The sequence below is a fragment of the Eucyclogobius newberryi genome, unplaced genomic scaffold, assembly GCF_026437365.1.
Source record: "Eucyclogobius newberryi isolate DKJ021-1_F unplaced genomic scaffold, fEucNew1.0.hap1 SCAF_17, whole genome shotgun sequence".
NCBI lineage: Eukaryota > Metazoa > Chordata > Actinopteri > Gobiiformes > Gobiidae > Eucyclogobius > Eucyclogobius newberryi.
Window position 1 is genome coordinate 33,232,302 of NW_027315801.1, and position 16,886 is coordinate 33,249,187.

The 16,886-nt window shown below is 40.1% G+C and overlaps 3 protein-coding genes across 8 annotated transcripts in view; 2 read left to right on the forward strand and 1 right to left on the reverse strand.

Moving 5' to 3' along the window:
- Positions 1–7,090, forward strand: part of clstn1 (calsyntenin 1) — a 53,371-nt gene extending 46,281 nt beyond the window's left edge. For all 4 annotated transcript variants that reach the window (XM_072450151.1, XM_072450153.1, XM_072450152.1 and 1 more), the window contains 4 exons: positions 566–711; positions 1,197–1,332; positions 3,432–3,616; positions 4,690–7,090. In XM_072450151.1, coding sequence (XP_072306252.1) covers positions 566–711; positions 1,197–1,332; positions 3,432–3,616; positions 4,690–4,884 — 662 coding nt within the window. In that variant the 3' untranslated portion in view covers positions 4,885–7,090. The remainder of the gene's footprint in view (positions 1–565; positions 712–1,196; positions 1,333–3,431; positions 3,617–4,689) is intronic.
- Positions 7,091–7,437: 347 nt separating this feature from the next.
- lzic (leucine zipper and CTNNBIP1 domain containing) lies at positions 7,438–10,350 on the reverse strand. Of its 3 annotated transcripts, none has more exons than XM_072450157.1 (7): positions 10,328–10,350; positions 9,796–9,902; positions 9,477–9,612; positions 9,286–9,384; positions 8,286–8,381; positions 7,813–7,894; positions 7,438–7,720 (listed from the first exon to the last, which is right to left on the reverse strand). In XM_072450157.1, exons 2-7 carry the CDS (start codon positions 9,894–9,896, stop codon positions 7,665–7,667), a joined length of 570 nt encoding a protein of 189 aa, XP_072306258.1. In that variant the 5' UTR covers positions 9,897–9,902; positions 10,328–10,350; the 3' UTR covers positions 7,438–7,664. The 3 variants fall into 3 exon arrangements, with proteins under 3 accessions (XP_072306258.1, XP_072306257.1, XP_072306256.1); XM_072450156.1 differs by lacking the exon at positions 10,328–10,350 and adding an exon at positions 10,192–10,319; XM_072450155.1 differs by lacking the exon at positions 10,328–10,350 and adding an exon at positions 10,208–10,282 and having other exon boundaries at positions 9,796–9,916.
- A 1,633-nt stretch (positions 10,351–11,983) lies between these two features.
- On the forward strand, positions 11,984–16,115 carry nmnat1 (nicotinamide nucleotide adenylyltransferase 1). Its single transcript, XM_072450158.1, has 5 exons — positions 11,984–12,073; positions 12,262–12,399; positions 12,849–13,026; positions 13,538–13,671; positions 14,098–16,115. Exons 2-5 carry the CDS (start codon positions 12,285–12,287, stop codon positions 14,496–14,498), a joined length of 828 nt encoding a protein of 275 aa, XP_072306259.1. The 5' UTR covers positions 11,984–12,073; positions 12,262–12,284; the 3' UTR covers positions 14,499–16,115.
- Positions 16,116–16,886: the final 771 nt, after the last annotated feature.

The following is a 16,886-nucleotide window of genomic DNA, read 5'->3' on the forward strand; positions in this document are numbered from 1 at the left end:
CATTCAAGATGGCGGACCCGGCTCGTGACCCGGCTCGTGACCCGGCCCGTGACCCGGCTCGTGACCCGGCCCGTGACCCGGCCCGTGACCCGGCTCGTGACCCGGCCCGTGACCCGGCTCGTGACCCAGTGTTTACTTCTGCTCTCGCTTCGATGTGAACAATCAGGAAAGTCCGCTCTACTCGCCGTGATGAACGTGCGTTAGATGCGGTTATACGAAGGGCGTCATCGCGATTCAGGAGACATTTTCTGCGGTCGGGGACGGATAACGCGAAACACGCCTTGTTGACATGGACTACGTAATATCCGGTTAAGCGGGTCGCGTTTTTTGCGTCACTTCTGGGTTTATGTGATTGGTTCTGTCTCTAAACTCCGCCTAGAAATTGAAACGCAGCGGTCGAGCCCCAGACCCACACACAGGTTTGATAAGTAGTTTGCCAAAACGTGTTCTAATGAAACCAAACGTTGTTGTACCAACCATTTTTGCACATAATTACAGCCTAATGAACAGTAAAGTAAACGGTGAAATGCTTCCTGCTGCTCACACTGTGTTTGTCTGTGTTTAGGTGTGAACACCATGTCCAACTACGAGCTGGTCCTGCACCTGATTCGCTACAAGAACTGGCACACGGAGGCGCTGTTCGACAGGAAGTTCAAACTGGTGTGCTCCGAGCTCAACGGCCGCTACATCAGCAACGACTTCAAAGTGGAGGTACCACCGGCTGTCTTATTTTGTAATATCATTTTGAAACACATAAAAATATAGAGCACGACACAGAGAGACAGAGCAACAAAAAGGACATTTCGAAAACCCACAAGTAACACAAGACAGCCAAGTCATTTTACATGTAACGCTGTCAACATGGGAAATAGAATAAGAGTATATACGTTTAAACTTTCTCCACTACTGCAGCATAATGTAATGACACTTGCTTGTTGCTCAAATAAACAAAGTGAACTTAACTGAACATAAAATACATAATGGATATTGTACAAGAAGTATTGGTAGAACAAAAAATGTAAAGAAATTCTAATAATTATGGATTCAATTGGGACTTATTGAGAACATAAATGTTTTGAATTGGTTAATTGCAGTGAGTAAGGCTTGTAATGATCATGTACAATAAGGGACTGTATTGTACAGACGAGGTACGGTGTCAGCAGTGATCTGGATTTTGTTTGGTTGTTGTTTTGCAGGTGAACGTCATCCACACAGCCAACCCCGAGGAGCACGCCAACAACGCCATGATGCAAGCCAACTTCATCAACCCGGTTCACCACGCCTCTGTGGACCTGTCTGGACACAACCTGGTCAACGCTCACCAGGCCTCAGGTGATGGCACGACTGGAGGTTAAATAGTTTGGGGATGTTTATGTATGCAATAACTGAAGAAGTACAATATTTTATGACTTAAAGTGTAGCTACAGGAGGAAATCTTTTACTCTAATTCATGTTTTGCATTATTTATTATGTAGGGATCTTGAGAATTTTGTAGATTTTCAGTCAACAGAAGCGACTGGCTCGATTTCTTAATGTTTTATGTCAAGTTTATGTGTATATTTTTGTTCATCTCACTCATGAACTCAACCCCTTCAAGCAAAATTCATGTTTCTATAAACATGCTCAATAAAAACCAACCCCTCAGCCATTTCAGATGGTCTCAAACCATATAAACTACTATGAATCCAGTTAAAAACAATTATTGAAGTAAAAGTAAAATGTATCCACTGTGAAATGTACTTGGGTAATTTTTTTTAGGCATCTGTACCTTACTTAATTACATTACTTTTACTCTTGTACTTCATTCATTCATTCATTCACCACTGAATGTAAACAATATGAATGTGAAAGGAATGAGCTGTTTTTAATGTCTGAGGTTAATGTTCTGTAGTTTTGGATAAATAATCTAAAGCAAAATTGAAATACAGAAACAAGCGATTCAAATGATACAAATATGAAGTTGATGGAAAACTACCTCATTTTATCACCGGTGTCCAGTAGATTATTGACCGTTTACTATTCTTTTTATAACTGAAAATCTTGCCCTACATAATATTATTACCTTTTTTAAAATCAAATCCTAAGTAAATCCTAAAAGTTACACAAAGCATGGTTTCCCATGCAGCATCTATATCATGCATTTGTGGGATATAAACCATTTGAGCCTCTGCCATTGCCGCTCCTGTAGATGAGAGCCCGTGAAGCAGAAGTAGGGCACGTATAAAAGGTCGGTTGTTTTGCACCTTTTTTTAATGGGACAAGTTTATGGATTATACTTGAGAGCGTGGGACATCTGTGCAGGCGCCGTTTGTGCACAGCCTTTTTGTTCAGAGTGGGTAATCTGCTCCTGTCATCCAGCCTTTCAAGACACAAATGGTTTAAAGGCAAATGCTTTTTTTATCAGAATAACTCAATATTGACAATTCATCATTATAAAACACTGTCAGTAACATCTTATAACTTTATGCTTCCAAGACAAATGTTATTTCTGTCTTTATTACTTTTTGACTCCCTGCTCAATGTTAAGATTTAGCACATTCAACTTTGCAATCACAGTTTTTCAGTTCAGTGACACTTCAAAAGGTTTTTAGTCTAAGGCCGCAGTTATTTTATTACTTGGTTTACGGATTCTTAAATGAAATATATTGAACAGGCGGACGAAATATAAATACAAATATAATTTCCATTTCAAATGATTTTTTTCTTACCCAAAACGGACCACGGGAGGAAGGGGGGGAGTGTAACAGTAGATTTAGCGTGTTTTACACTCAGAACTCACTTCTAGGTGTACAGCCTTAGTCACGGCAAAACACGCTGGAGAAAATGTGGTAAACGGGTTTAAAATGTATATTTGCGATATAAAGGCGCGCAGCAGACAGGGAAACGGGCGCGTGCTCTCGCCGGGACCGCGCACTGGACGGCGCCGCTCCGTCACAACAATGCTTTCCAAAATAAATAACTTCCGCAGGATTTTGACAAAAAATTGCTTCACGCGCACTTATCTTTTGACTTAATACCGCTTTTTATATTTCATTTAATGCTATTTTGCATTGTCTGCGGTACTTTATAAAAAAAAATTGATAATAGTTTATTTTATTCATATTGTAGAAATCAATAATCTAAGTGCGGCGGATCCGTAAACCAAGTAATAAAATAACCGCGGCCTAAGTAGCTTTTGTATGAGTAATTGCATAAACAATAAAAGTCTCCGATCACAGTATTCAAATATAAGTATATGTTTTCTATGTTGTTATCTGAGAAAAAAGGAGTTAAGACGATTTATACTTGTCCATATGTTTCGCTTCCCTGGCTAAATGTAACGGAAAAGAGAAAAATCTTTATTTAAAAAAAAGAAAAGATTGAAAAGGATAAGTGTCAGCTTATCCTTGACACGCCGCTTCACTCTGTCTGTATTCGTCTGTCTGCTGCAGTCGTCCCCAGCGCCGCCACCATCGTGATCGTGGTGTGCGTCAGCTTCCTGGTGTTCATGATCATCCTGGGCGTGTTCCGGATCCGCGCGGCCCACCAGCGCACCATGAGGGACCAGGAGAACGGCAAGGAGAACGAGATGGACTGGGACGACTCTGCCCTCACCATCACCGTCAACCCCATGGAGGTAGAATCACTGAACAAACCGAAACCAACGCTGATCAGCCCGAAGGATGTATTTGCAAGATGTATTTGTCTTCTCAGTATTTCAATTACAAAAGAAAACTCGCTAAATAGCAAAGAAAGGAAACAGGAATGTTCTGTCGCAAATGGGGCAGTGCCAAAACCATAAAGATTCCCATAGTAGACGCTCAATGGCCAAACGTCAGTCAGATCCATTAGAATCCAATCTGGTCATTATGAATTAGATTTGGGAGTATTTGTTCCATTCTTTTGGAGATGATTGAGGTATAATATACGATAGTCCACATTTAGAATTGAAATAGGTCCGTATGAGGCAGGGTCCAGTCGGTCCTTCCCCTCTTTAGGTGTCAAGGACACGATGGCTTCCTTCCAGCTTGGGGGGATCTGAGCTTTTTTAAGGGCCCAGTTAAAAGTTGATAAAAGCAGGGTTTTTCCTAGAGCTTTGTACCACTCTGAAGTGAAACCGTCACTCCCTGGAGATGTATTGTTTTTTAGTCTTTTAATTGCGTTTTCAATTTCGGAGTTAGTTATTTCGGCCCCTAATTCTTTATTTTGTTCCTCGGTCATGATGGGTAAATTAAGAGTATCCAGCAAAGATTGTATTTTTTCTTTATTGTTTTGTAGTGTTTGAGTAAAAAGTGTTTGATAGTAGGATTCAAATGTGGATTGTAGTTGGTCTTGTTTGGTTAGAATGATATTGTCCTTAATGTCTCGTATTTTAAAAATTGTTCTTTCTGCCTGTTGTTTTCTAAGCTTCCAAGATAGTAATTTTGAGAATTTTGATCCATTTTCATAGTGTCTTTGTTTTGTTTTTGTATTTGAGGGTTCCTGTTTTCTGCATGTTTAGCTTCTAAAAGTTTTAATTTGTTCTGTAGATCATTTAGTTTTTGTTGTGTATTGGATTTTGCTATATATAGTGTAGTTTAATTCGATTGGGACTTTATTAATACTTGCATTTGACGTATTTGGATGAGGACGAGTCAGTTCGATGCCACACACACGGAGGCTATTTCGAGCGCCACGTGGACGTGATAATGTGCCGTCTCCCTCCCGCAGACCTATGAAGACCAGCACAGCAGCGGGGAGGACGAGGAGGAGGAGGAGGAGAGCGAGGAGGGCGAGGAGGAAGATGACATCACAAGCGCCGAGTCGGACAGCAGCGAAGAGGACGAGGGCCCCGAACCGGAGGACCAGCCCGGAGCCAGCAGACAGCAGCAGCTGGAGTGGGACGACTCCACCCTCACATACTAAAACCACCAGAGCTCCTTCCACACGACACACGCCTCCACCGCCATCGCTCGTCCGCGAGGAGCCGTCATGTAAAAATAGAAGTCATACTTTTCCTTCAGCGTATATATACACACACATATATATATATATATGGTCAAGATTTTCCTGTTGTTCTCAGTGGTGGTACTCAGTGTAGTGTAGTCATCACCGGATTGCTGAATTTTACTATTTTTTTATTTATTATATTTGAATTCCCAGGAAAACTTGGCCTACATTTGTTTTGAACTGAAGCCAGCCCTGCACTTTTTGTTTTTATTTCTTAATTCTTTATGTTTTAGATTAGTTCGCAGCAAACTCACAGCTTGAGTTGTAGTTGACAGTGAATAAGCTTTGAACCAGTAACCAGCTTTTTCCTTCTGTTTTTTTAGTGCATGAGTGCATTTGAGATATCACATGTAGAGAAATGCTTTTTAACATTTTTGTAAATATAAAGAAACCATGTAATTAGTCTGTGTCTTAGTGATGGCCTTTCTCTGTTGGGTCCCATATATAATGCAAAGTTGTGTCCAATACTTGTGTTACAAAGAAGCTGTAGCATGTGGCTAAATTACTGCAAAAAAGGCTGTCCAGTCATGTTTATGCAAACATCTGGAGGTTTCCATGACAAAGAGCTTTGTCCTTTTTACTCTTTTGCAAAGTGAAACTTGACTGATGGTTTCAGCTCTAGCTTAGCTTGCATAGGTAGCACTCCATTTCCATTCCCCAAATTTTGTGATGTTTTTCAAAGGGTTGAGGCTTGGATTTGGATACTGTATTTGGCAAAATGCTTTAATACAAAGCTACATGTTTAAGAATATATTATGGATAAACACATCTTCTCAGCAGATATGATCTAATCTTTGCTGAAGAAGGAGAAAGAAAAGCTGAAATCTTCAAGCTCCTGCTATTGCCATTAAGTGGAGCCTTGATGATTTCAAGAAAATTGATGTTAAATTAATTCTGAATTGGTTTGTTGCCAGAGTATCTACATTACAGAGTTGATTGAAACTATTTGTTTACATTTGGTAAACTGATTTTGGTGTGGCACAATTCATTTGGGGAAATGATATTAAAACACTACTACTACTGCTACACTACTCCTTGTAAATAGTTTTCACCTCAACACATTCAAATGTTTGTTTTTCATTTGGACTAAGAAGAATGTTATAATAGCCAACAATGCTTGTACGTCATGCTAATTTTAGTAGCACAATTGTAATTTAGATTAATTTATGATTTTAATATTAGTGTTGGTGAATAGTCTCTCCCGCCGTGAAGACCTGCACAGGTTAAGCTCTGAACTTGTCGAGATGGGAATGCCTTTTTACCAGTCATAATCAGTTCAAAAATCAATTTATTACAAAGCTGGGGATGACATTAATTTCATTTAACAATAACGCATTGCTAGTTTGTGTTTCACATAGTTGTTCGGGTCCATGTTGATGTGTAGTTAGCTCCATATTGTACCTTCTATAGATATTGTACTAAATCATATTGTTCTGAAACTCAACCTCTAAAATGTTGTACAGAAACATGGAATATGAAACATTGCTTTGGCAGCATACATGGGTATTCTGTCAAACTGAATTATTTGTGTATAGTAGACGGTCATTTTGAAGTGTCTTATTGCCTGAGTTGTTGACAGAGGGGTTTTTGAGGGCAGCATGCATTTCACAGGAATAGAACAATGACGCTTCTTGACTCAAAATTCTCAATTTCATCACAGAAAGTCTAAACATTGTCCATAACATCATGTATAGTATCAGAATCATCGTCATTTTTCAGGTTTTATTCTTCCTTTGTTCATAATCAACCCCTGGAATAGATGTTCATTTAATTGAACGTCACTGCCTATCAATCTAGCAGCCATAGTGCGAAAGACAATAGAGCAATCTCTGCATGATCCAGAATTAATGAATGAATAATGCCATGTTGGCCCAATACACTGTTTAAATCTCAAATCACACGTCTGCAGCACTCTAGATGTTTTTGTTTTTTTAAATTCTTTTTATCAGTTTTATTTTTCTTCCTCAAAATGGAAAGATTCAAGTTGTTTTCAGGATGGTTGGATTTTTTCCTTTGTGCTTGTTGGAGCTGCTCTCACTTTTCTACCAATTCAAAAGGCAAATTGTAGTAAAGTCGATGCTTGCTCGTGAACAAAATAAAGGATGATGAGGTGGTATATAAATGTGGCGTGATGTTGTTTTTCCTGCTTCATTGCAGCAGCTTCAGGTGGGACACTGCGCACTGGGGGAGGTAGACGCCCTGTGCAGTGGAAACACGAGACACAAGCGCCCTCTAGTGGTGGAGATAGAGAAACTGGAGAGTTTCACTGCTGAATGTGATTTAAGACAAGTAAAATAAAAAGCTAAGTACAAAGAGATCATTATACATCTTTCCAAGCAATAAACAATTAAAATAGTCATGTAATTTGTTTTATTTAATTGTGTTAATGCTTTTTACGCTCAAGAAATGGGGAATCATCACCGCAATGTTTATGCAATTTGAATAAACTAAGAATTTCAGACCCACAGTGGACACGTTGTTTATTCTATGAAAGACACAATACAAACAGTTCACATGTAATTACAAATGTCTATCCACACGGTAAACGACAACATTAATTGGCACAGTTTTGTATTTGATTATTTCTGTAGCTTAGGACTGCGTATATGCTTCTGGACAAATGAAATACATTTACAAAAGTTGATATATATATATAAAATACTATAAAAAGTGCAGCAATTAATAACAGAAATTCCTTATGCTTTGGTTTTCACCCCAGAGCTTGCTAAGGCCATAATTTTATCCTCCGATCCTAAAATAAAAGGAAACATAAATCAAAAAACTCTGAAATAAAGCATCACACATAGTAAAAATAATCCGAAATATTTCATCATTAACTCTCACCTAGATTTGCAGTGATTTTTTCAAACTGGCTCAGAGTTGCTGTAGCGTTTTCGGACAAGAATAACTCGTCTTCTGCAGGAAGCTGTCACAAATGTTCAGACATGTTTAATGCTTTATAAAGACAATGTAAGAGGGAGGGAAAACAAACTGAAGTCATCCAAAATATATGCAACCATTGATCATTTAAATGTCAGCGCAAACATGACTAAACAGGTTTTCCACAATGTGCTAAAGCTTTGCCGTAACAGACTAATTGAGTCATGACTGCTACACTCGTGATGAAAACTATGCCAATCCCAGACGACTACTGTGAATTCAAGTAACTTTATTGTGGATATTTTTAGCAGTAACTAATCTACTTAAAGCCCCCATTACCTCCGTCCAGAGACGACTCAGTGACTGCCATAAATCACAACTGTTTCAGAGCCGCTGAATCGTCCTGAACCGGAACAATAACCCTTCTCAACACTCACCTTCTCGCCCAGTTTTCTCAAGGCAGTGAGGATTTCCATTTTCTGCTGAGTATAGATGTCCCGTGATAATTTCCCCACCATGACATCTCTGTCCATCTGCACAGAATGTCACACAACACTTAGACGAGCGCCTGAGACAGTTATGGCGCTGCAGAGGTGGAATAAACCATACTGCCAACAGTTTTTCAAGCATACCTTTACTACTTCACAGCACATTTTTGCTCAAGTGGGGCATGATAAGTATAGAGACGAGAGGTTGAATTTACAAGACTTAATGAGTGAACGCATGGACGAAACACAGACTTCCTCGAACACACTTGGTTAAGTAAGAATCGCTTCTCTCTGAGCACAAATTACCTTCTGCCACAAATCTAACATGGAAATTCCGTGTACATACATTTTTTACTGTATACATGTGCAAGCTTTATGGAGCTCAACAGTGACCACAGAAAACGGGGGAAAACATTATATAAAATGTTTGAAATCTTGCTTATCATGCATGTGGTAAGTAATGAGCACAAGACCTATAACTGTATTTAATCTCAGTTTCTAAAACTTTATAAAACACTAAGTTATTACAATTATTTTTCAAATTTGAGTTTTACATGTGTTGAAGACAAGCACGTTATGAACGTTACCACATACGTCTAATAGTAGCTGCTCAGCCTCTTAACTCTTAATAATTGCACGCTAACCCTCGTCACACCTCACAGAATTTTATGTTTGCCTAATGTTAAACCAATGGAGATTTTAAGATGCTAAATTCTAAACTTAACCTTCAATCAAAAGTGCTGACTCCAGTGTGATAAAGGTATTTTACCCAGAAGCTTGTAGAGTTATTCTTTTGTTAAAATTTCTTATACCATTTTTGCTAGTGTATCTCTATGAACGTTTGGCACATCTTTCTAGTCACAGCAAGTTTTTATAGTCCAATCGCAAGCTCGACAGGTCATCCACTCTCCACTTCTGCTGAAAAAATAACACAAATTGCATTTCTTACTTCGCCGAGCCTGGTCCTCAACTGCCCTGGTTGTTTCTTAGCAAATAATCGAATGACCTCCGGGGTTTTGAATGCTTGGCTGATGGCGGCTTGGATTGCCTGGTGAAGACATTTTACAGAAAGAGAACGTAAATGCAAACGATGAAAGCCATTTCTATTCTTGATGAAAATGCCACAGATGTCTTTGATACCAGCTGCATGCCACCCAGGTCGTCCACCAGCGTCATGTCCCCGGTCATGATCTTCTTCAGGGAGTCGTTAAACTCACTCAACTGCTCCAACGTCTCCTTTTTTGTCTCTTCATACTCATCTTCGTCCAACTCTTCTCTGAAATTATAACAGGTAAGACTATACATTAAAGATCAAATGTATTAAAAATAAATAATAACAATAATATTAATAATAGTCTATTCATTTTACTTGAAAAATATATATATGTTTTTATATTTATGTTGAGAGAAAGGTTCTTGATTCGTGTGGCATTGAATGTATGTATTGTATATGTCTCACCTGCATTCTTCCAAGTCTTGAAGCTGCTGCATCAGTCTATCCAGCTGCTCCTCCATATTCTGCTTTAATTTACCAGTCTCTGTTTTCCCACGGGATGCCATGGTCGTCTGGAACATTATAAGTATTACAAAATAATTACAAAAATACCAGAGGATATTGGACGTAAGACATGTTGGACTTTTAAAACTCAGCAAGTATAAACAAAGACAATTTAGCAACTCTCAAGCTCAAAACTACATGCACGGAGTTAGTGAATTTCCACATCACCCGAGTTATGTGAAGGACTGGATTATCCATATTATTAATATCCATTATTAACATTATGCGTACATGTTTACCCAGTGGAAGCATTGTTGACACCTTTAGCTAGCAAGCAAAAGACAAAGGACCTCTCACCCTTTTATAAACTGAGGTCAGAAGTAGAATCCGGACGTGTCAAAGCAGAACAGTTAAATTAACTTATTTTTGAGCAGTGAAATGTGTTTTGAGGAGTTTATGATAAAGTAGTTTTGTTATATTTGAGATTACTTACAGCCTGTGGGTGCGGTTCATTTGTTCCGGGTGTGTAAGCCAATCACAGACTGCTACGTTCAGGAAAATAGTTCCGTTTGCCATCAATACACATTAAACATGATTTAACTTAAATAACTTAAATCAAAGCACAATTTTAGAGTTATATCGTGTTTCATAAATACAACGGATGAAGAAAATGACACAATTCTCAAGCGAATTAAAAATAATCTAGGGTTAGGGTCGTAGGAATCTACAATTTTCGAAATCTACAGCCCATTGAACGCCACACCGGACTACCCTGTCCTAATGTCTGGGCAGGAGACATGGATCTGTTATGGTCTGGGGACATGGGCAGGATACATGGATCTGTTATGGTCTGGGGACATGGGCAGGAGACATGGATCTATTATGGTCTGGAGACATGGGCAGGAGACATGGATCTATTATGGTCTGGGGACATGGGCAGGAGACATGGATCTGTTATGGTCTGGGGACATGGGCAGGAGACATGGATCTATTATGGTCTGGGGACATGGGCAGGAGACATGGATCTATTATGGTCTGGGGACATGGGCAGGAGACATGGATCTGTTATGGTCTGGGGACATGGGCAGGAGACATGGATCTATTATGGTCTGGGGACATGGGCAGGAGACATGGATCTGTTATGGTCTGGGGACATGGGCAGGATACATGGATCTGTTATGGTCTGGGGACATGGGCAGGAGACATGGATCTGTTATGGTCTGGGGACATGGGCAGGATACATGGATCTGTTATGGTCTGGGGACATGGGCAGGATACATGGATCTGTTATGGTCTGGGGACATGGGCAGGAGACATGGATCTGTTATGGTCTGGGGACATGGGCAGGATACATGGATCTGTTATGGTCTGGGGACATGGGCAGGATACATGGATCTGTTATGGTCTGGGGACATGGGCAGGAGACATGGATCTGTTATGGTCTGGGGACATGGGCAGGATACATGGATCTGTTATGGTCTGGGGACATGGGCAGGAGACATGGATCTATTATGGTCTGGGGACATGGGCAGGAGACATGGATCTATTATGGTCTGGGGACATGGGCAGGATACATGGATCTGTTATGGTCTGGGGACATGGGCAGGAGACATGGATCTATTATGGTCTGGGGACATGGGCAGGAGACGGCCATGGTTCACAACTCTGATAATTAATCAGAGGTGGCAAAACTCCAATGTTGGGTCATTAAAAAATAAATAAAAAATGACCATGGAGGAAACAACAAGGGCACTTAAAACTGCTAAGAAGAACCCATCTAACCATCAGCCATGGCACTGGGCTGTGCTTTGAGCTGGAAATGTCAGGAAATCCCAGGCAAATAAGGAGTCTGTGTTTGCTGTGTTTTTTTTTATATAGAAAATGTTAGAAGAATCCAGGTACGGACTGAAATTACACTTTAGAACGTGAGCACTGCCACACTCCGGGACAGTAGGTGGCGGTAATGCTCCACACTCCGGGACAGTAGGTGGCGGTAATGCTCCACACTCCGGGACAGTAGGTGGCGGTAATGCTCCACACTCCGGGACAGTAGGTGGCGGTAACGCTCCACACTCCGGGACAGTAGGTGGCGGTAATGCTCCCATGGATGTATTATATTGTTAAACAGAAAGGAAGAAGAAGTCAAGTCTGGTGAAGTAAAGCGTCACACAGTTTGTGGTTGTGGTTCGTTGCAGAGAGAACATCAGCAACACATCGTGGGCTGGTTTGATTCTGACTGGTAATATTATCATTATTATCAAGTAAATTATACAACGTAGGCTCAAACAGTAAGTTTTACCTCTATAAATTAGACTAGTTCCTGTCCATTAGTGGTGCTAGTGAAGGACTTACTATACTTACTTATACCCCATATTCTTACTCTGAGCCTCATATATTTTTCCGCCTGTTTCCTTTGAATTGTTTTAGTGAGAGTAGCTGCAGCATGAGGCATGGATGGGACAGCTGGGACCAAAGTGGTGTTGCTGGCCTGTGGTTCCTTCAACCCCATCACCAACATGCACCTGAGAATGTTTGAACTGGCCAGAGACCATCTGGAGGACTCTGGTATGCTACACTTTTATCCTACACAATCTCACACTTTGATCTCATTGCAGGGTTTGGCTTGAGCTTATTTAATTATATTGCCCTCAACGGTTATATTACATGGTTTTAACCACCCCAGAACAAAAATGGATAGTTTGAGCTGTAAAGATAAGATAAGATATTCCTTTATTGTCCACACATGGGGAATTTTTATTGTTGCAACGCAGGTAGATACAGAGGAGAAGGACAGATAACTTGTAGGAAGTTTAAAAAACACTCTTAATAGAAGAACTCTTAGAAACAAAACCTCTCATTTCCTAATAAGGAATGGAGCGGAAAAATAATAAGTGGAATGACAACGGTTCATTATATGTTTCAATCATAATGGTCTTTCACTTATAGTTTTGATAATGGTGCATTTACAAAACTCTCTAATTGTTACATTGTTTATGTAATATTTATTATTTCAGGTTACAGAGTTGTGAAAGGTATTATCTCACCAGTTGGGGATGGCTATAAAAAGAAAGGTTTAATTGAGGCCAAACATCGGCTGGAGATGGCCCAACTGGCCTCAGAAAACTCCTGGATCACCGTGGACTCCTGGGAGGGCTTACAGACGGAGTGGGTTGCGACTGCTAAAGTCGTACGGTGAGTTTGCCTTCTCTGATTATGAAATCGAAACTATGAAGAAGTGATTTCCAAAGAACAGTGTCACAATTTTTGAATAAGGAAGTAAGAATAACTAAAACTGCCTTTGTATTAAGTTAGAACATTAACAAGAATTTATTTTCTCCAAGAAAATGTATATCTATGTCTTTATAGCATAGTAATATTTCTCACACCTTAAACAAACAAAAAGACACTTGACTTGCTCAGCCTGTTTTTGGCATGTTTAGTTTGCGGTCACTTCTCAAATATTTACTTTTTAAGGTCAGACATTTTTAAAGGACTTTGCAAAATGTCAAGCCCTTTGTATATGTCATGGTGTTTTAAAAGTCTATTCTTGTATTTTGTTTGTATCAGAATTTTGAAGAGAACCTGTGAGGCCATGTTTGGCCAAAGGCTTATATAGTATAATCTCCAAAATACATAATTTCGTGTCATTTTAAAATTCTAACGCAATATTCAAATTAATCATCTTTGTGTTTGCCCCCTTCAGACATTTCTACAGCGAACTAGGTGCACTAGAGCAGAACAATGACTTAGTGGACACGGTCAAATGCGCAAAAAAGCGACGCATTGACGAAAACTATCATGTGCCTTTATCTTCTCCTCAAAACTCAGGCAAGTCGGGCATTACATAATAACCTGAACTGCTTATTCATTTGAGACATCTCCTCCAACCTCATTCCTTTAGCATCAACAAGTCTGCCCTGCACTCAGTTCTAATGTTAGTGATTAATCAGCAGCAGTAAAATTAAACTGTCACAAAACAATAAATCCTGTTTTCTACTATAAATGAATAAGCAATGTTCTAACATATGTACCTCAAATATTCTTATCTGTGTTTTCCCTTACAAGCATTTATACTGCAATTATTGTCTATTACATATCTATTAATGCATTAATTAAAACATAGTTGGTTAAGATGCCAAGGATTTTAATAACACACAGAGCAATGTTAGTACAACACGGGATGGTCACAATGAGCAATAAATAGACTAGTCTTACACACTTTTTATATTTAGCGTTTACAATTCTCTTTCCTCTTGTACTTAGATGGCACTCGTCTGATGTTGCTTTGCGGTGCCGACGTCCTTGAGTCATTTGGCGTTCCTAATTTGTGGAAGCCGGAGGACATTGAGGAAATTGTTGGCTGCTTTGGTTTAGTTTGCATCACGCGCACCGGTAATGAACCTCTTAAGTTCATCCATCAGTCGGATACGCTGTGGAAGCACCGAAACAACATCCATATTGTTCAAGAGTGGGTAACGAACGAGATCTCGGCAACTCATGTCCGCCGAGCTCTCCGCCGAGGTCGCAGTGTCCGCTATCTGCTGCCCGACAAAGTACTCAACTACATCCGCCAACACCAGCTTTACAGTGAGGAGAGTGAGCAGAAAAATACTGGGGTGATCCTTGCGCCACTCCAGATATACTCAGGAGCCGGCTCAAGCTAAATACTACTTGAATCAGACATGGGCAAACTACGGCCCGCCAAACATGCCAAGTAATATAAAAAAAATAACAAATGTTTTGCCCTTGGGCTTTATTAGACAGGAGATGAAAAAAATGAAGGGAGAGAGAAGGGAGGATATGCAGTAAATGTCTGAGTCGGGATTCGAACTCACCGGCCGTTCATTTTACCTTTCGCCTGTAATGCCCACTTTTCCCCCAAGAGATAGAGAAGAGCACTTTTTGGCGCCCTCTTCTTCTCTGTTAAGCTTTTCCCAACTCACCTTTCCATAATGCCAATGTCACGTCGGATGGATCACCAAATTTAACAGGAAAAAACGTTGGGCTGCTGAAAAGAATCCAGGACAAAGTGAAAGAGGAAAACCTAGAGCAGGATGTTATTTTCCTTGGCTGTATCATGCATCAGAAATCACTGTGTAAGTCTATATTGCAGTAAAACTTGTGAACTTTATACGCACAAGAGGACTCCAGCATCGTCACACCATCCATCTGTTCCTGGCCCGGCCCCTCGGTCAAATTTTAGAACCCATTGTGGCCCTCGAGTCAAAAAGTTTGCCCACCCCTGACTCAAATACTACTTAAAAGAACTGCAGAAACAACAAATCTGTTTTTTAGTCTTCCATTTGTAGTACATTCATACCAGACTCAAACAATGCTGTTACATTTGCCATAAAGTATTAAATTAAATTTTGAATATTTGCCTCAATTCAATTTTGTTATCTAGATATGTAAGAATTGGCCGGTTTGAAGTACATATTGGTGCCCTTTAGTAGTAACTGTCTTTGTATTTGGCTTTGGCTTGGCATTTGTTATCTGCTCAAAATAGTGCTATATACAACATTTTGGAGTTTCTATTACACCCCCCCTTCACTGTCACAGACTCCCCCATCACCACCGTAGACTCCTTCCGCTTCCCACCATCACCCAGGACCTCAAGTGGGAGCCCACCATCAGCTCCCTCATCGATGAGGCCCAGCAGAGGATGTACTTCCTGTGGCAGCTGAGGAAACCCAAGCTGCCGGAGCAGATGATGGTGCAGTTCTACACGGCCATCATTGAGTCCACCCTCACCTCCTCCATCACCGTGTGGTACGCTGGAGCCACAGCCAGGGACAGAGACTACAGTGCATTGTGCGCTCTGCTGACAAGGTGATCGGCTGCAGACTTCATCTCTGCAGGACCTGTACGTCTCCAGGAATCTGGGGAGGTCGAATCCGGACGGATCACAGCCGACCCTTTCTCACCCTGGACACGACAGGAGGCCACCCCCCTCAGGCAGGAGGCCACCCCCCTCAGGCAGGAGGCCACCCCCCTCAGGCAGGAGGCCACTCCCCTCAGGCAGGAGGCCACTCCCCTTAGGCAGGAGGCCACTCCCCTCAGGCAGGAGGCTACGGTCCATCCGGACCAGAACCTCCCTCCACAAGAACAGTTTCTTTAACCTGTCACTTTAACTACAATTTAATTAATCATTGCTCTGTTCACTTTCTGCACTACATCTGTAACTTCAACTGTACAATTTGTGTACATAGTAAGCCTATTTTTATCCTATAGTAAATTTGAACTGTTTTTCTTTAATGCATGGCCTTTTTGACTTTATATATGTTGTTTTATTATTGCTGATCGTTGTATGTTTCACCGAATCACCAAAGCAAGTTCCTATGATTGTGAATTTTGCTCATTGGCAATGGCAATAAACCTTTTCTGATAACTATGGCTGAAACTATTAATGAAATAATTTGATTGCAAAAAATATTTGATTATCATTTTATTGCCTCAATGCTTAATTTAGTTTACATATTTAATTAAAAACAGTGCTAGGAGCTCAGGAGCTTAGGATCGTGCGAAGCCCTAACATCTAACCCTTGTTTCCGCGCCAGTCAGCAACTATGACTTTCTACTGCTACTTCTACTACAAGAAATACCATTTCAAATACTTATTCTACCCCTATCAATACTACAACAAATACAAGTACTACAACTGCAAATACTGCTACTACTGCAACAAATACTAACACTATAAAACTACAGCAAATACATCTGCTATACATCTACAAAAAATACTATTACTATTACTTCTACTGCTACTATAATGAAGTTTACAGCTTAAATTACATTCTAAATAAGTCTGTAGAATCTCCCATTCGTCCAGGAGTGCTCCATGTAGACAAACATTTTTCAAAACCACGTCCAGATGACTACATTTTAACCTTTTTCTTCAATATACTCTAAATAGCAAATGTAAATAACCAAATAAAAAATAAACGCCACTTTAGTTATATAACTTAAATGGTATTAAAGGTATCCACAGCAATACAAATTAAAGTAAGAAATCACACACATTTGTATTTGTGAATGTGAAATGCTGGGTCTTT